The following is a 19,588-nucleotide window of genomic DNA, read 5'->3' on the forward strand; positions in this document are numbered from 1 at the left end:
GGTTTCAGAGCACTTGCTTCTTTCCAGAGGCCCCCAAGTTCAGTTCTCAGCAACCATGTCAGTTGGTGCACAACCTCGGCTCCAGTGGATCCAAGGCCTCTGGCCTCTGTAGACATCCACACACACAGGAAAAGCATATTTCAGGAGACAGAAGCAGGTAGATCTCTATGGGTTTAAGGTCGTGAGCCAGGGTTACATAGTGAAATAAACAAGAAAATATTTTAAAAGAGGTAAAAGAACTAGGGATATGGCATAGTGCTAACCTGAAAAGCTTAAGAACCCACGTTCAATCCCAGAAAATGGATATGGGGGCTTGAGAGATGACTTAGTGGTTAAGAGCACTGGCTGCTCTTCCAAATGAGCCCAGTTCCATCCCCAGAACCAACACGAAGGCTCACAGCCATCCGTATCTCCAGCTCCAGGGGATTTAAAGCCCTCTCCTATGGGCACCAAGCATGCAAATAGTACAGAGACACACATGCAGGAGACACACATGCAGGCAAAGAACCTCTACAAATAAAGTGAAATTAACGTTCATAAAGTCAAATGTGGCAATGCACATCTGTAAACCTAGCTCTACTCTAGCAGGATGGGAGGTAGAGACAGAAGAACCACCAGCAGTAAAAAAGAACAAGAGAGACTGGACTAGAGAGATGGTTCAGCGGTTAAGAGCACTGGCTGCTCTCCCAGAGGTCCTGAGTTCAATTCCCAGCAACCACATGGTGGCTTACAACCATCCGTAATGAGATCTGGTTCCTTCTTCTTACAAAATAAAGAAAGAGATTTTTAAAAAATGAACAAGAGAGAGCCTGCATCAGGTATGGTAGAAGGCGAGAACGGGAGTCCTTTAAGTTGTCCTGTGACCGCAATACATGTGCTCTGGTACACAGAAACTATACTAACATTTTTTTTGTGTTTTTTGTTTTTTGTTTTTTTATTTTCGAGACAGGGTTTCTCCGTAGCTTTTGGTTCCTGTCCTGGAACTAGCTCTGTAGACCAGGCTGGCCTCGAACTCACAGAGATCCGCCTGCCTTTGCCTCCCGAGTGCTGGGATTAAAGGTATGTGCCACCACCGCCCGGCCTAACATTTTTTTTTTTTAATTAAGAAAAACCAGGTATGGTAGCAGACCTTCAATCCTAGCACTGGGATGTCAGTGACTAGTGGACCTCTGAGAGTTCCAGGCCAGCCTGGGGTGGTCTACACAGTGAGACCTAGGTAAGCCACTGTTACTTAGTGAGACCCCGTCACAAAAGAAAGAAATTAGCATAAGCCTTAGGGGAAAACAGAAGTTATTTTGAACTGAGGAGAGAGGGATTCATCAAACTGATGAATCCTGAATGTAGGGCTTCGCTGGACGGTTGGAATTGGGGAATACTAGAGCTGATATTGCAGGACTTTGCTGGACGGTTGGAATTGGGGAATACTAGAGCTGATATGTAAAAGGCTCAAACAATGTTGATGAACATTTCGTTTGAGCGTGGCTCAGAACTGGGAATATACTAAAGTGATCAAGCCCTTGCCTAGAAAGCATGAGGTTCTGGGTTCCGTTCCTACACTAGCAAAAAAGTCCAAGGCATGGTCCACACTTAAATTACTGTTACCCAGTCGAGTGGTTGTGACACATGCCTTTATTCCCACCTCAGGAGGCAGAGGCAGGCAGATCTCTGTGAGTTCCAGGCCACCCTGGCCTACATGGTGAGTTCCAGGACAGTCAGGGCTACAAAGAGAGACCTTTGGGCACAGGGCCGCATTCCTTGCATGATGTCTTGCAACACCTCTCATCTGAGGCCTTCAAAGGCAGTCTCCCCCAAGGAGGAAGAAAGATACCTGCGTCATGACAAGCCCCCCACACCTACTTGGCATGATCACCCTGGTAGTTCAGGCAGCACCCCTTTCTGCAGGCTGAAGCTGGCCCAGATCATCCGTCAGGTCCAGACAGTGTTCCCTTTCTTCAGGGACGACTACAAAGGCTGGAGGACTTCTACTACTACAAGCTTTCCTCTAACTGGTGCTTCTGTAAGGTGCCCAAGGACCCTGCAAAGCCCCAGGCAAGGGCATTCTGGGCCATGGATGTGAGTCTGATTCCAGCAGAGGCACTGTGCCTTCAGAACACTGCCCTGTGCCGGTGGCAATGGCAGCCCCGGGGCACTCAACAGAGCTTTCGTCAAGGACCTGAGCCCATACTTGCTCCATGGCCCGGCCTTACCAGCCGCCCAATCCCCCACTACCATCCAGGGACAGTTTCATCATCCAGTCCCTGCTAGCGGACCCCTGGAAATGATCAACATGGCCCCAGCAGCCTGTGCTAGCTAGACAGAGCATTTCAGCTTGGGCAGGTACCAGATAGAAGGGGGAAGAAGAGATGTGTACTGCGTCCCGTAACTCCACTGAGAAGCCTCTGTGGCCCCTGTGCTCCCTTCCTGGGCCCACAAGAATAGAGGGGGAGACTTCCCAAGGGGAAGTCATCAGGCCTTCTCCTCTTTCCCCAGAGCAAGGCACCTGGCCAGTCCACTTACTTCAGGGTTCCCAAGATCCCATGGGAATGTCCAGCAAGGAGTGCAGAGCTTCCCTGTGGGGACACCTACCCACTTTTTACTTTCCCATCTACACTCCCAATGTAGTAGTGACCTTGGCCACACTACCTCCCACCTCTTGTCCCCAGTGCCTGTCTTCAACCAGCCCAGCCTACTAGAGTGTAGGTACTGAATCCCAAGGGTCCCCGGACCTTTTCTGTGATCTAGATTCCCTCTTCCAGGGAGTACCACCCAACAAGAGCATCTATGATGTGTGAGCCCTTGGGACCTGGCTGCTCCTGCCCCCGGCTGGCTGCTCTCCTGGTACAGCCTGTAATAGTTCAAGGCAGGCAAGGGCTGCCTCTCCCTTCTACCCCTGGGTCGATGGAGAAAAAAAAAACCTCTAAAAAAAGGTTACAGTGTGTTCAAAAATGTGCATAGGCTTAAGAAAGAAAAGAAAATGGGCATAGCCAGTCATAGGAAAAAATAGTTTAAAATAATAAAGTCTTTAAAGAGAGAGTAAAGTAATACAAATAAATAAGCCATGCAAAGATGGGAAACACACAGGGAGTTTGGATCATGTGTGGTGCTGTGTTGACTTTGGATTTTTTGAATGCTGATAAGCAAATGAGAGCTGCTGAAAGACACTGGATTGTAAAAGAGACTGTGGAAACAAACCAGCCTACATGCATTGGGGATGTCTTTAAACTGGAATTCAGAAAGTGTGTTATGTTGGGAGAGAGGGTATGCTTTTGTTTCCACAGGAAAGGCAATGGATTCCTTCAAGGTTAGTAGAGATCAGGTTTGATCAGGGAAGACACCCTGAAAATCCTGTCTTTCTGTCTAATTACAGACAGAAAGAAACCAAGGAAAACTACAAGAGAGGGAACATATATGCTGATCTCTCTGCATGGGAACAGCTCTGAAACTGGACAACAAATGTTACAACTAGTTTTCCCCAGACATGACCATTACTTCAATTTTCTCAGGGTCCCCTGGAGATACTGTCACCCCCATACAACAGGAAGCAGTCTAGAGAGCAAAATGTGCACATTCTCAAGAGGTGGGTGGGTAGTTTTTGGTCATTTGGTGGGTTATGGATGTTTGTCATAGTTTAGAGGGGATATAAAAATACAGGATAAAAAGACAACTGTTGCCAGGCGGTGGTGGCGTACGCCTTTAATCCCAGCACTCGGGAGGCAGAGGTGGGTGGATCTCTGTGAGTTGGAGACCAGCCTGGTCTACAAGAGCTAGTTCCAGGACAGGCTCCAAAATCACAGAGAAACCCTGTCTCGAAAAACCAAAAAAAATAAAAAAAAATAAAAGACAACTGTTATCCTCAAATGTTTTATAATGGTATGGATTTTGGTATATAATCTGCCTATATTATATAATTTAATATATATTAAATAAATTTAAAGTTATTTCTGTTATACTCTATGTATGTTTCTACTCTTGTCTAGGATATTGTGCTTATGCAGCTCATTTAAAAATGTAATGTATAATTAAGAAATACAGGTTAGTAGTTAGTCATATATAATAATCAAACTTGTAGTTATGTTATATTTTCAAGACTAGACATATACTTTAGATAGGTGATCTTCAAATACTTCAGAGACCTACAGAATATGGCATTTAATGTGTTTAATAACCTAAGGTTTTTCACGACAGTGAAACATGTGAGTCTCTGGCAGCACCAATCTACTTCACAAAAGAATGATAGGCATTGAAGAACCTCCATATGGAGTTTACTTTCAGTGTGGCAAAGCTAGCTATTTGGGCAAGAAACTGACTGCCCTTGCCTCAATTGCTGACAGTGTACTGTTCAAATTGGACAAGCCGGATACAAAGGAAAGCAACGGTTAAACTTTGTAAAGGCAAGGTAGAACAGTCCTTCAAAATTTCTGCTTCATAGAAAAGTCTGCCGGATATTCTAGACCTGTAGGCTGAAGACAGATGCCCCAATGTTGTAGAAGAACTTTGGGTGTGACTGTCCAAACAGCCAGATGTCTCTGTCATTTCTGTAGTTTTGGAAGTGACTTACCCTGTACTCCCTGTTTACTATGTTAAAGTTAAAACCTCTCCTTTTTATTTAGACAAAAAGGGGAAAATGTGGCATAGAATATTTGTTTAACTTTGTAAATACATGTTATTTTGTTTATGCTGCATTTGTTTAACTAGGCAAAGATGTGTTGCTGTTTCACCTGGCCTGCCTAAGGCACCTGATTGATCTAATAAAAAGTTGAATACCTAATGTTATAATATTAGCTAATAATAGTCAATAGCTAGACAGAGGAGGGATAGGCAGGGCTGGCGGGCAGAGAGCATGAGTAAGAGGCTGGAGGACAATGAGGGAGAAAGAGAGGAAGATGCCTGGGGCAGCCTAGCCAGGCAGCCTATGGACAAAGCAGGAAAGTAGGACACACAGAATGGAAGGTAAAAAGCCCCAAGGCCAAACATAGCTGAAGAGAAACGGGTTAAAAAGAGTTCTAAGACTAACAAAACAAGCATAAAATAAATCTGAGCATTCATAATAAGTCTCCATTTCATGATTTGGAGGCTGGTGTTTCAAGAAAGCCTGCTACAGAGGTGTTGTGGGATAAACTTCTTATAAACTGTGAAGATGTGTCATTGCCAAGGAGCCTTCTGATTGGTTTAGTAAAGAACTGGATGGCCAACAACTAGGCAGGAAGTGATAGGCAGAGAGAAAAGAAGAGATGAATCTGGGCATAGAGGAGATGGAGAGGAAGCAGGACATACAGGAGGAGAAGTAAAAATCATGAGTCACATGACAGCATGTAGATCAATATAAATGGGTTAATTTATGAGCTAGTAAAAACAGGCCTAAATTAAGGCTGTGCTTTACCTCTGATAATCAGTCCCTGTGTCATGATTTGGGGACTGGTGGCTCAAGAAAGCCTGCTACACAGAGGCTTACCATTTTACCTAGTTTCTCATTGTCATCAACCTAATTAGATTGATTTTTTTGTTTTGTTTTGTTTGTTTTGTTTTTGTTTTCGAGACAGGGTTTCTCTGTGGCTTTGGAGCCTGTCCTGGAACTAGCTCTTGTAGACTAGGCTGGCCTCGAACTCACAGAGATCCGCCTGCCTCTGCCTCCCGAGTGCTGGGATTAAAGGCGTGCGCCACCACCGCCCGGCATTAGATTGATTTTGATGTTAAGAACTAACTAGGAATACACCTGGGCCACTGGTCAACAGTGTTGTAATTAATATAGTTTTTGTGTGATTATTCGGGTCTGGTGGCCAGGAAACAAAAGTGCAGTCTTTGTTTTCATATTCTGACCTCTGAGAGCAGCAGATCCCCAGAAACTGGAGTTACAGATGGTTGTGAGCCACCATGTGAGCTCTGGGAACTGAACCTGGGCCCTCTGACTCTCTCATCTATCTACCCAGCCCCCAAAGAGCAATTTTGATTAAAATCAAGACTTCTAACACAGTGTAAACAAAGGTACACTAATTTGCTATGCACTGGAGAATGATAGGGAAATGTTAAAATTTTTTGTTTTTGCTGAGCAGTGGTGGCACTTGTCTTTATCAGAGCTTGGGAGAAAGAGGCAGGTGGATTTCTGTGAGTTCCAGACCAGCCTGGTCTGCAGCATGAAAATCCTGTCTTGAAAAACAAAAGCAAAAGAAAGAAAGGAAGGAAGAAAGAAACACAGACCTTGAGGAACCAAGTTCTACGTCAGGGTGGAAGGAGTTAATTGAATCCCAAAAGTTGTCCTCTGACCTGCACTTGTGCGCCATGGTCCCTGCAAAAAGACAAAAACAAGCAAGGAAGAACCAAGGCTGCAGTGGTAGCACGGCTCAACCTGGCCACACACCGCCTGAGACACCTTGGAGTCACTGCCTTTGACTGTGAGTTACTTGGTCACTGGATATTCAGAAACCTATTATTGCTTTTGGCAGTTTTTTTGGTAACCCCACATTGAGTTATAAGACCTCATATGGATGAGACCCATAGTTTTAAAGAACCATCAATTAGATATTATTGTTTTGATCACCTGAGAGCACAGGGAAGTGTGGCAGCTGGAGGGTTTATAATTTCTCCCTGTTGGTTGTCATTTTTGCCTTTTTTTTTCTCCTGTGAAGTGGAAGATTTAGATAGTAATTACATTATGAATTTGGGGGAGAACCTTAAAAACCTCAAGTATTCCATGCAGGTCAGCATACTCTGTATCTGTGGCTGTTCCTAGATGAACCCCTCTTCCCTAAATGGGTATGGTCCCTACCCAGATTTACTTTGACATTTAAAAAAAAAAAGAATTATTATGTATACAGTGTTCTGCCTGCATGTTGCTGCAGGCCAGAAGGGGACACAAGATCTCATTATAGATGGCTGTGAGCCACCATGTGGTTGCTGAGAAGTGAACTCAGGACCTCTGGAAAAGCAGCCAGTATTTTTACCCTCTCCAGCCCTTCCTTTGGCATTTTAAAAGAGTAGTTAACATAGCAGAGTTGGAAGTAGGAAAGATGGCTCAGCTGTTAAGTCTCTTCAAGAGGACCATGGTTCAATTCCCAGAATCCACAACCATCTATAACTTCAGTGCCAAGTGATCTGATCTCGTCTGCCCTCTGATGGCACAACACACATTTGTGAAGCATATATACAGGCAAAATACACATAAATAAAGTAAATAAATCTAAAAACTTCAGCAGAATAACCCTGAGTGAAGCCCACCACCCAGTGCTTTATCTCTGGGCGAGAGAGAATTCTAGGAAGGTGGCAGTGAGCTGAGCCTGCTGGTAGTGGCTGCGTGAAAATTACGGGGTATTGGGAGTGAATCAAGAGAATTGTTCTCAGTCAGCGCTTGGAAGATGTAGGGAGGAGATAAGGAGTTCAAGGCTAGCCTCTGCTAGGTAAGGCCTCTCTCCTCAAGCTATAAAACAAACAGAAAAAAAATCAAGAGAAACTACTTTTGACTTTCAAGTCATCAAATTTACCTCACTATTTAACTAAAGGCTGCTGGGGAGAAACTACATAAAGCATTCTGACTCCCATAGGCTCCTTTGAGGTTTAATTGCCACACTTAAGATGGCGACGGCCAGCCCCCAAATCGCACTGTGTGCCACATTAAAAATGGCGACTCACGCGCTCTCGTGTTCCGGTTCCGGTTCCTCGGTCAGCCCGGCGGCCTGCACGCACTAAGCACACTGGGAGCCACCATGGCAGACAATCCAGTGTTGGAGCTGTTGCTGCGGCGGCTGGAGGCAGCTGATGGCGGCCTGGACAGCGCGGAGTTGGCTACGCAGCTGGGCGTGGAGCACCAAGTGGTGGTGGGCGCCGTTAAGAGCCTACAGGCTCTGGGTGAGGTGAGCTCGGCGCGTGCCGCTGGCCCTCTTCGCTTTTCCATCTGTGCCCCATTATGGCTGGTTAGGGGAAACTGCATATAGGTGCGCCGTGGGCTGAGCAGGTGGAAGTCTGGAACCAATGCCTATTAAGGCGAAAGCAAGGAGCTTGTAACGGTGTACAGGACGAGATCGCTGCCCCTAAAGTGTTGCAGTCTGATGGGGAGGTGCAGATGACCTGAGTGATGTGGGGGCTCAGAGAACCAGCTGTGACTGTTGACCTCGTGTTACCTGAGTCTGATCCTGTGGCGGAAAACGATGACACGCAGGATATCAATGGCAGGGCATCGGTATCGGGATTACAGGACGCAGTGACCATCGCAGCAGAATTGTATGGGCTTGTAGGGTCCCTCATCCCCATTCATCTCCATATTAGGGCCTCCTTGTGCGCTAGGCAAAGCTGTACCATCGAGATTAAGCTCTAGGCTGTGCTGTAAACTGATCTGTGGACCAGGCTGACCTCCAATTACAGAAGGCTGAGATCAAAGGATCACACCTTCCATGCATGACTGTTTTTGTTTGATTGTTTGTGGTTTTTAAAGAATTGTTTATTGGTTTTATGTTTATATATGTGTACCTGCTTGAGGAGGAGGCCAGAAGAGGGTGTTGGATTTCCTCTTAAGTTACAAATGATTGTGAGCTTCCATGTAGGTGTTGGGAATTAAACCTGGTTCCTCTGTAAGAGCTATTGCTGGTAACCAATGAAGCACCTCTCAAGTCCACTTTTTACTTTTTAACTTTTTTTTTGTGGGTATATATATATTTTTTTTTACTTAGCCCTGGCTATCCTATAGCCCACTGTGTAGATCAGGCTGGCCTTGAACTCACTCACAGAGATCTACCAGCCTCTGCTTCTCAGGGCTGGGATACATTGAAACAGGCTGTCATTTGTCCAGGCTGGCCTTGAACTCACCACATAACAAGATCATTCTGGCCTCTTGCCTGAGGTTCTCTAACAGCTGGAAATTACAGGTTTTTATCCACTGTGCACAGCCTGATTTGTCTGTCTTTACCTCACAAGCATAGTGGAGTTGAGGCCAGCGAGATTGAGATTGTATTCTTTGTATAATCTTTGGGAAGGACTGCCAGGCAAAAGTGAGGGCTGGGGTGGGGTGCTGTCGACTGAGACTGGCAGGTCCCCAAGCTGACGGGCAAGGTATCTTGTGTGGGGAGGCAGGTGACTTGAGGTTCAGGGCAAGGTAGAGGAGCAGGGAGGAAGCCCGTCCTTCCAGCATCAGCAAGCAGACTGTGCTGAAGTGAAGGCTTGTGGATCACTCAGGAAGCAAGATCCATGAGGCCGAGTTCTGGGCTGTGTATTTGTTGAGCACAAGTTCTGTGGTCTCAGCTGTGTTCTGTAGTCCTCGCCATAATCTCAGGATAATGACATTGTTTTTAGGTCTTGCACAGAAGACAGATGATGTTCAGTGTAGTTAGGTGACTTACCAGTGTCACTCGTACATACTACAGTTCCAGGGTCCTCAGTGTGGAGGTCAGATCAGGGTTACAGCATAGGGGCCAGGGATACGGCTCATTGGGTAAAGGCTCTTGCCGTATTAGCCTGGCAGCCTGAGTTCAGTCCTTGCACACCTGTAATCCCACCACCCCTCGTTAAGCAAGGCAGAGACAGGAGAATTGCCAGGAAGCTCTTGGCCTAGCGATCCTAGAGTGTGCAGCACAGCAAAGAGTAAGAGACCCTCCTTCACCAGGTGATGGTGCACACCTTTAATCCCCCAGCACTCGGGAGGCAGAGGCAGGTGAATCTCTGAGTTCAAGGCCAGTCTGGTTTAACAGAGTGAGTTCCAAAACATCAGGGGTACACAGAGAAACCCTGTTTCAAAAAAGCAGCCCCCCCCCAGATGGGGGAGAGAGAGAGACACTCCTTCAACAAAGTATAAGGCAAGAACTAAAAGCTGTCGCCTGACTACACACACACATTAATAACTTTTAAAAGAAAGTTAAGGTGTTGGGTGTGTCGGGTGGCTCAGGCCTTTAACCTCAGTATTCTTAAGCAGAGGCAGGTAGATGCCTGTGAGTTCAAGACTAGATCTATAGAGTGAGTTCTAGGCTAGGCTATCCAGGGCCACATAGTGAAACCTGCCCCGGAAATGAGTGAGTGAGTGAGTGAGTGAGTGAGTGAGTGAGTGAATGAATGAATGAAAAACCATAAGAAGAAGAAGGGGGGAAACAACATCTGTTCATACTTGATGTAGGAGTCAGGTCAGGGGCAGAAGGAAGAAGATGGCAGTGGATTGTCCAAGTTCCAGAAGGAAATTAAGGAGCCCGAGAAGCTAGTGGACTGGAGACTTGTCTGCTGCTCCTCCAGTGCAGCAGGGGTGTGAATATGCAGGACAGTCACAGCCACCACCACTGCATGGCTGGATTCTCCCCAGGAAACCAAGGCTTCACGTAAGCAGCAGGTCTCCACTTGCATGAATGCAATTAAAGGCCATCACAAATGGCCTTGATTTATTTTATTTATTTGCGTGTGTGTGTGTGTGTGTGTGTGCATATGTATAGGTGAGTGAACATGCTCTAGGAAGCTGGAGAAGTTCCAGATCCCTGGAACTAGGAGTTAGAGGTGAACCACTCTGTGTGGTGTAAGAGCAGTACGTACTTTTGACTGCTGAGGCGTCTCTCCAGCTCTGGGGTGTCTGAGTCTCAGGCTCAATGCTGTAGAGGTGGTGGTTTTGACCACATGTACATGTGCCACTCGTTTCCTTGCAGGTTATTGAGGCTGAGCTTCGTTCCACCAAGTGCTGGGAGCTGACTGCTGAGGGTGAGGAGATTGCTCGGGAGGGCAGCCATGAGGCCCGTGTGTTTCGAAGCATCCCTCTTGAGGGCCTGGTGCAGAGTGAGCTAATGGTAGGGCCCAGGGGTTGGGTCCAGGGAGGGGATGGGATGCAGGTGGCCCTGGTATACAACACTCATCACAGTCCCACTTCCCTAGCGACACCCCAGTGGCAAGGTGGGCTTCAGCAAGGCCATGTCCAACAAGTGGATCCGAGTGGACAAGAGTGCAGCTGATGGGCCCCGGGTGTTCCAAGTGGTGAGTCCTGTATGCAGATGGCCAGCAGGCTGGAGGGAGACGGAAGGGTGGGTGGGGCAGACGCCAGCCCTCATTCCCTTTGTCCTCTGGCAGGTGGACAGTATAGAGGATGAGGTCCAGAGGCGGTTGCAGCTGGTCCAGGCAGGCCAGGCTGAGAAGCTGGCTGAGAAGGAGAGGAATGAGCTCCGGAAGAGGAAGCTGCTGACCGAAGTGTGAGTGACTGCAAGGCCTAAGCCGTTTGGTTCGTGTGGTGCTGTGAGGATGGAGGGGCTGCCTAGCCCATATCCAGTTGCTGCTGCTGTCAGTCACCAGACCCCATTTTTACAGGGTTTTGTCACTGTCATTTAGTTCTTTGGTTCCTTGGTTTTGAGACAGGGTCCTTCTGTGTAGCCCTGGCTAGCCTGATATTAACTATGTAGCTCAGGCTAACCTCAAATTTACAGAGGTTTCTACCTGTTTCTACCTCCCTAGTGCTGGGTTAGAGGCATGGACCTAGCTAGCTGTCTGCAGGGCTTTGAGTGTGTACTGGGCTCAGGCAGCCTTTGGGCCTTTGCTCTTGCTGCACCTGCTGCTGAGAAATGTGTACCTTCCAGGCAGCCAGCCAATTAAATTCCTGCTTGTGCGTCACTTAAGAGGGCCGCACTGAGCCAGATTTGGTGCTGCATACTTGTACAGGGAGACAGGAGAGTTCCGGTCTGGCCCACACAGTGAAGCCTGCCTCGTAGAACCTCTTAGAGCCCAGGGTTGTAGGGCTACCCAATGGAAGTCTAGGCCCTGTATTTCGTTAGCTAAAATTTATGGCTTGGCCAACTCACTTGGCCTTTCCCAGCCTCACCTTCCTTACTTGTAAATCCTTCTCATAGGGTTGTGAAGTAACAGATCCTGATCCAAAATAAACTCTCAGTACTTTGCTAATAGCATCATGCTCCTCTGTATGCATCACTACTTGAATGGACCCTGGCACAAATTAGATTCTTAGTGTTTTTTATACAGCGAATAAATGCATGACCAGGTAGGTAGTGGCTACATGAGAAAATTTCAAATGACAGTTTCAAGACAGTAGACACAGCAGAATGGACAAGGGAAATATGGGCATTTGATGCCAGCCTGGGCTTCATAGAACACCTAATCAACAAGGAGGAAAAAAAGAAGGCCAGCAAAATAGTTCAGTGGGCAAAGATACTGTCACCAGTACAAGCCTGGTGTCTTAGAGTTTCTTTTGTTGTGAAGAGACATCATCATCTCAGCATCTCTTTTTTTTTGTTTGTTTGATTTTGTTTTTCGAGACAGGGTTTCTCTGTGGTTTTTTTGGAGCCTGTCCTGGAACTAGCTCTTGTAGAAGAGGCTGGTCTCGAACTCACAGAGATCCGCCTGCCTCTGCCTCCCGAGTGCTGGGATTAAAGGCGTGCGCCACCACCGCCCAGCTCAGCATCTCTTTTAAAGAAAACATTTAATTGGCGTGGCTCACTTACGGTTTCAGAGGTTCAGTCCATTATCATCACAGTGGGGAGCATGGCAGTGTGCAGGCAGATGTGCTGGAGGAGTAGCTGAGAGTTCTACATCTTGCAAGCAGCAGGAAGTCAATTGAGACGCTAGGCAGTATTCTAAGCATAGAAAAGCCAGCCGGGCGGTGGTAGTACATGCCTTTAAGGGAGGCAGAGGCAGGTGGATCTCTGCGAGTTTGAGGTCAGCCTGGTCTGCAAGAGTGAGTTTCAGGACAGGCTCAAAAGCTATAGAGAAATCCTGCCTCGAAAAACCAAAAAACTTCAAAGCTTGCCCCAATAGTAACACACCTCCTCCAACAAAGCCACACCTCCTAATAATGCCACTTCTTATGAGATTATGGAGGACAATTACATTCAAACTTGAGTTCCATCCCTGGGACCCACATGGTAGAAGGAAAGAACTGATTTCTTGACGTTGTCTTCTGATCTTCACACATAAACTGTGGCGTGTGCATAGATAAGCAAATGTAGTAATGATTTTAAAAACTTTTAAAAAGCCAGAGGGACTGGAGAGATTGCCCAGGATGAACAGCACTGGCTGCTCGTCTAGGGGACCTGCTTAGATTTCTAGTTCCCATGTTGGACAGCTCACAACTGCCTGTCTCTCTATCTCCATGACCTGTGCTAGGAAGAGCCCCAGGATGTGATACCTTCTTGTGGCCTCAGCAGGCACCATACACAACATACATTAACATAAACATGGGGACATACAGTACACGTAAATTAAAAACAAAACTGGTAATGTAGCTCAGTTGTAGAATAATTGCCTGGCAGGTCCAAGGGCCCAGGGTTGGTGTCTACCACCACAGAGAAAAAAGCAGCTGGACATGGTCACGCCTTTAGTCCCAGCACAGGAAGCAGAGAGACAGTGGACCTCTGTGAGTTTAAGACCAGCCTAGTCTACACAGGAATTCCAAGTCAGTCAGTGCTCTATCGTGACCCTGTGGGGTTTTTTTGCTTTTGTTTTTGTTTTTTAAAGCAAATAAAGACACTCTGTAGAATACAATGCCTAACGCCTTTAATCTCAGCCTTTACTGTGTAATATTACCTTCTAGAATAAACAAAGACGTGAGTAAGTAGAGCAGGTTCTGGGATGTAGCTTGGTTGATTAGTGTGCACTAAGCCTTAGTGCCACATAAACCCAATGTGTCGTGGGCCTGCAGTTCTAGAATATGGGCGGTGGAAGCCAGAGGTTGAGGTCATTCTTAACTGTATAGCCTGGGATACATGGAGTCCTTTAAAGCAAGAACTAACGACCTAAAACCAGAATGACTCAGTGTTCTGGGATTAACATTCAATGGCAGGTAGAGGGAAGGCTCTTGAAGTGACAGCAATGGCCCTTTTCTTCTCTGTTCACAGGATCCTGAAAACCTACTGGGTGAGCAAGGGCAAGGCCTTCAGCACAAGTGTGTCCAAGCAGGAGGCAGAGCTGAGCCCAGAGATGATCTCCAGGTAGGATAAGGAGACCCTAGGGTAGAGGCTGTGGGGAGGGTTGGGCAGCCCTTCTCATAGCTTTGTATCCTGTCTTTCCCCACAGTGGCTCCTGGAGGGACCGGCCTTTCAAACCCTATAACTTCTCTGCCCGAGGTGTACTCCCAGACAGTGGCCACCTGCACCCCTTGCTCAAGGTCCGCTCCCAGTTCCGACAGATCTTCCTGGAGATGGGGTGAGCACAGGGCCTGGGGTGGGGTGTGGCAGCTACTGGCACAGGCAGGACAGGCAGTCCGTGTCTCCTGCAGGTTCACTGAGATGCCTACGGACAACTTCATTGAGAGCTCCTTCTGGAACTTCGATGCCCTTTTCCAGCCTCAGCAGCACCCAGCACGGGACCAACACGACACCTTCTTCCTGAAAGGTCGGTGGCCTGGGAGCCTCACCAGGGTCTGGGGGAAGCTTTAGGGAAGAGGTATTTCATTTCCTAAAATGAAATCTGACCTTATTGTAGTCAGCAAGGCCCTGGCAGCCGGTTTCATCCCCTAGTAATTTCTCTCCATTGTGCCTAGTCTCTGCTTTCTGAAGATGCCAGGCTGCTGCCTGCCTTGGGTCCGTTGCCTGTGTTGTGCCTGTACTAGCCACCCAGAGTTGGTTTTTGTTTTTTGGTTTTTTAAGAGAGGGTTTCACTAAGTAGCCTTGGCTGGCCTGGAGCTCATGTAGATGAGGTTAGGCTGGAACTCACAGGAGTTCCCCTGCCTCTGCCTTGCTAAGGCTGGGCTTAAAGGTATATGCCACAATCCATGGCGGTATTTTATTCAGAACTTCACTGGCTGTCTGGAACTCACTATGTAGACCAGGCTGGCCTCAGACTCACAAAGATACACCTGTTTCTGCCTTCCTAGTGTTTGGACTAATGGCATGTGCCACCATGCCTAACATGTCCCAGATTTTTAATGCCACTTAAGGGCTGGGGTGTGGCTCATGAGTTTATCGTCAATTTAGCACGTGGTTAGTACATATGAAAACCTGTGTTCTGTTTGTCTCTGCCTTTTGCCTCCCCTCTCTCACCACCATGTGAATTCTCAGGGGTTTGTTTGGGATCAGAATCCTGTTCACTAAACTGAGGCATGTATGTGAGCTGGAGAAAAAGCTCAGCAGTGAAGAGCACTTGCTGCTTTTGTAGAGGGCCCTAGTTTAGTCCCCAGAATCTGTGTTGGAAGCTCACAACCTCCAACTCCAGCCCAAGCAATCTGATACCTTCTGAGCTCCTTAGGCACCCAATATCATGTGCGTAAACCTAGACATAGACACACAGGCATATACATAATTGAAAAATAAAAATAAACCTTTAAATAGAAGCATATTGTCCTTAGTTCTAGAAATGTCCATCCCCTCCCTCCCTCCCTCCTCCTTCCCCCCCTCCCCCCTTCCCTCTCCCCTCCCTCCCTACATCCCTCCCTTCCTCCCTTTTTTTCTTTTTGGTTATTGTTGTTTTTCTCAGTTTGTCTTCCACTGTAGCCAAGGCTGGCTTTGAACTCATGTCACTCCTCCTGCCTCAGCTTCTTAAGTGCTAAGACCATCTTGCCTTACTAATGTGGATAGTTTTGTTTTGAGACAGGGTCCTACTCTAGTCTAGGCTGGCCCATAGGTCACTATGTAACTATGACTGATCTCAGTCTGTCCTTCTGCCTCAGCCTCCAGCATGATGGAATTGTAAGTGTGCCCATCATGACCAATTATTTGTTTCCTCTGTGTGTATGCTGCTGCTGCAGCTAGGGATGGAAGCTAGGGTCTCCTGGATGCTGGCAGTTCTCTGTCACTGATTACAGGCCAGCCCTTTTAGCGTTACATGAGTGGCTTCTCACAGTGGTGATCTCCCCTAGGAGGTGACAGATGAGCTCCCTAGGTGACCATCGCCAATTTAGTAGCAGTGATCTTGCTGTTGTCGTGGTACCCAAAACTCATCTTCTACTCCATTGTTGTAAACCTTCCAACTACAGAAGTGATACTGTTAGCCCCATTTACAGTTGAGGAAACTGAACCACAGAAAGCACATCACTTGCCTAGGGCAACACAGCTGGTACATGCTAAAGACTTATCCAAGCACCAAAGCTATGGTGTGAACATTCCCAGGGAATTCACATGCGTGAGCTGGGTGTGGTGGCTCTTCCCTGTCACCAGCACTCAGCATGCTGAGCAGGGGAAATTCTACATTCCCCAAAAGGAGAGAAACTTGTTTTGTTTATTTGCTTGTGGGGGACTACATCTTAGTGTTAGAGCACTTGCCAAACCTGAGGAAGGCCCTGGGTTCTAGGAAGCATTGGGGGGGGGAATCACATATTTTTTGAGCAAGGCCTCTCTGAAGACCCTCCTGAATGGCAACATTGCTGCTGAGTCAGCCCTGAGTAGGGCAGAAGTCCCCGGCTCCCGGGAGATCCACTTCCTGACTAGGTGTCCTGAGGAATCTGTGTGGTGGGGCAGGAAGTGAGAAACCACTGCAGATAGATACTAGTGTGTGCCTGCAGGGCCAGGCAGGCTGTGTGCAGATACTAGTGTGTGCCTGCAGGGCCAGGCAGGCTGTGTGCAGATACTAGTGTGTGCCTGCAGGGCCAGGCAGGCTGTGTGCAGATATTAGTGTGTGCCTGCAGGGCCAGGCAGGCTGTGCGCCATTTCAGTCCTAAGCAAGGCTGGGGTGGTAGCACACACATGTTTAATCCCAGCATTCTGGAGGCAGAGACAGGTGAATCTCTGAGTTCAAGGCCAGCCTGCTCTACAGGGGGAGTTCCAGGCCCACCAGAGCTGCAGTGAGTCCCAGTTTTTAAAAAAGTCCTCAACAAAGACAAGGAAGTAAGGGAGAGAACGGTGTGAGTCCTCCAGCTCGAAGCTGTAGTCAGTGCAAGGTTCTGAGGCTGAAATGTCAGTTGGTGACCCTGGAACTGCAGGCCATGGTCAAGTAGGATGGGAGGACACCAGAGCAGGAGGTAATGGGTCAGAGCCAGAGGGAAACTCGGGCTGTTTCACAGTGAAGAGGAAAGTGTGGGGTACTAGGGGTTCTGGATCACAATGTCATCTTAGGAGTACCAGGTTCCTCCGGCTGTTGGGGCACCGGAGCTACCGTGGAGACATGCCTGATGACGTGCAGTAGCTTCTGAGATGCTCATTGACTGACCGCATGTCTCTGTCCTGCCCAGATCCCGCCGAGGCCCTGCAGCTCCCAATGGATTATGTTCAGCGGGTGAAACGGACCCACTCCCAGGGTGGCTATGGCTCACAGGGGTGAGGCAGAAGCAGGACTTGGGCTGAGGAGGGGCAGGAGGCAGGGGTTCCAGGACCGCAGGGCAGACTCTTGCTTTTTCTTTTGAAGCTACAAGTATAACTGGAAGCTAGAAGAGGCCCGGAAAAACCTGCTTCGCACTCACACCACATCAGCCAGTGCCCGTGCCCTCTACTGCTTAGCCCAGAAGGTAAAATGTGGCCTGCACAGAGTGGGTCGTTGGTACTGTCCTAGACCTTCTGACCTGTGCCAGGATCAGGCCTCATCTGGCTGTCACCCCTTCTCCCCAGAAACCCTTCACACCCGCCAAGTACTTCTCCATTGATCGTGTGTTCCGGAACGAGACGCTGGACGCCACCCACCTGGCTGAGTTCCACCAGATAGAGGGTGTAGTAGCCGACCATGGACTGACCCTGGGCCACCTCATGGGTGTGCTGAAGGAGTTCTTCACCAAGCTGGGTGAGCAGGCAAGCCGCTCGAGACAGGAAGTGTTTGGGGTCCCTGAGAGGGTGCCTCTTGGGTCATCAGCCTGCCTTGGCCAACCCCTACAGGAATCACCCAGTTGCGCTTCAAACCAGCCTACAACCCCTACACGGAGCCCAGCATGGAAGTGTTCAGCTACCACCAAGGTCAGGGGTGGGAAAGTGAATGCGGAGGAGGGTCTGAGGGGCCCCACATTTGACCTGGGTCACCCTCTTTCCTAAGCTCCTAACCTATCTTCCCATCCTCTGGGCGCTATCACCCACATGCATTCTCTGATCTCTCCTTTATCCCCACAGGCCTAAAGAAGTGGGTAGAAGTTGGCAACTCTGGTGTTTTCCGCCCTGAGATGCTCCTGCCCATGGGGCTCCCTGAGAATGTGTCTGTTATTGCTTGGGGTCTCTCCCTGGAGCGGTAAGTGCCCAGGCTGGAGCTTGGGATGACCCTGTCATTCACTTGTTCATACCTCTGATAGTTCTTTAACAGGAATGCCCAGTTGTGTGCTGGCCCTGAGCTGTGAACACCACAGCGTATTCCCTCAATATCATGCAACCTGGGTCCTAGTGGAAAAGGAAGGGCAACTAACATGGCCAATAAGGAAACTCAAAAGGCCATGTTGATGGCAGGAGGTGCCAGAGAGAGGATAAAGCAGGACTGAGGAGACTAGTTGGTCAAGGCTTCATGGAGGCCCAGAAAGCAGTGAAGTTTGCTCGCAGGGTGTACCAGGCAGAAGGCATAGCTCGTGCAAAGCCTCGGAGTCTAGATTCAGCATGGGGTGTGCCAGCAGAGTGGGGAGTGGGAGGGAAGATGAGCTTGGGAGTGACTGGGCTGATGGTACATCCTTTTCACCATGGGGAAGACTTTCCCTTCCGAGAAAAATGGGAGCCTCTGAGGAGCAAAAGACAGCCTAATCTGACTCAGTGTTGAACTGTTCCTTCTCAGCCCAACGATGATCAAGTATGGCATCAACAACATCCGAGAGCTGGTGGGCCACAAGGTGAACCTGCAGATGGTATATGACAGCCCTGTGTGCCGCCTGGATATCGAGCCCAGGTCTCCACAGACACAGGAGGCTGCATGATATAGGCTGCCCCAGAGAGCTCTGTCCAGTCCCTGTGCATCCCCCAGCGGTGACATTTATGAGGCCTCTGTGAGGCTAGCTCACTCCCTCTGCCTCACCCACCCAGGGGCAGGGTCCTGAGTACAGGAAGCAGGTTTCTTGCGCTGGCCTTTGGTGGTGTGTGTAGTGTTCTTGTAAGGGTGGATTTGGGCCCTGCGGGTCAGCTGTTGTCTAATAAAATAGGCACTTTCTCTCATGCGGTGCCTTTTGTTAGGATTCTTTGTTGTTGTTCATTTCATTAGGTGACTTGTGGGTCTTGCCTTGCTTGGTGGGAGAAAACTGGGTGACAGTTCCTGGTATGTTGGTTTGGAAGTCAGGGTTTTGGATCCTCCATGGTCTGAGATTCTAGAAGGGCCCAGGCAGCCCAGGCAGGTCCGTGGTTCCATTCAACATTTATTTTTAATGGATGTGTGTCTGTCTGTTCAGGTGCATGTGGAAAACAACCTTGGGTGTCATCCTTAGGAACACTGTCCATGTCCTGTGTGACAGGGAAGCTCCAGGGACCTTCCTGCCTCTAATACTCCAGCTCTGGGATTATAAATGCACATCCCATATTTTTTATGTGGATTGAACTCCTACATAGCAAGCACTTAACTACTGAACCAGCCCCTCACCCCTGGCATTTACGAGTCACTGGTGCCCACTCCTCGTCTAACTGAATAGCACTGAAACTCCCTGATGAAAGGACACTTTAGTGGGTTGTTGTAGTAATAAGAGCAGCGGGCTGCGTCCCCGGCACACGGCCGCCCCCACGGCTAGCTTTACCCGAAATAATTACACGGACACTGTATTCTTTTAATCACTGCTTGGCCCATTTCTATCTAGCCTCTTCTAGGCTAACTCTCGCAC

The 19,588-nt window shown here is 48.4% G+C and overlaps 1 protein-coding gene and 1 pseudogene across 1 annotated transcript; both read left to right on the forward strand.

Annotated features, from left to right (window-relative positions):
- Window positions 1-1,762: 1,762 nt before the first annotated feature.
- Window positions 1,763-2,851, forward strand: LOC142853085 (forkhead box protein H1 pseudogene; annotated as a pseudogene).
- A 4,794-nt stretch (window positions 2,852-7,645) lies between these two features.
- Window positions 7,646-18,955, forward strand: Farsa (phenylalanyl-tRNA synthetase subunit alpha). The gene is made up of 13 exons (XM_075976722.1): window positions 7,646-7,844; window positions 10,605-10,742; window positions 10,828-10,926; window positions 11,020-11,138; window positions 13,791-13,883; window positions 13,969-14,097; window positions 14,171-14,286; window positions 17,057-17,141; window positions 17,230-17,329; window positions 17,430-17,598; window positions 17,691-17,768; window positions 17,919-18,033; window positions 18,562-18,955. The coding sequence occupies exons 1-13, from the start codon at window positions 7,698-7,700 to the stop codon at window positions 18,698-18,700; spliced, it is 1,527 nt and encodes a 508-aa protein (XP_075832837.1). The 5' UTR covers window positions 7,646-7,697; the 3' UTR covers window positions 18,701-18,955.
- Window positions 18,956-19,588: the final 633 nt, after the last annotated feature.

The sequence above is a fragment of the Microtus pennsylvanicus genome, chromosome 6 (assembly GCF_037038515.1).
Source record: "Microtus pennsylvanicus isolate mMicPen1 chromosome 6, mMicPen1.hap1, whole genome shotgun sequence".
NCBI classification, from domain to species: Eukaryota; Metazoa; Chordata; class Mammalia; order Rodentia; family Cricetidae; genus Microtus; species Microtus pennsylvanicus.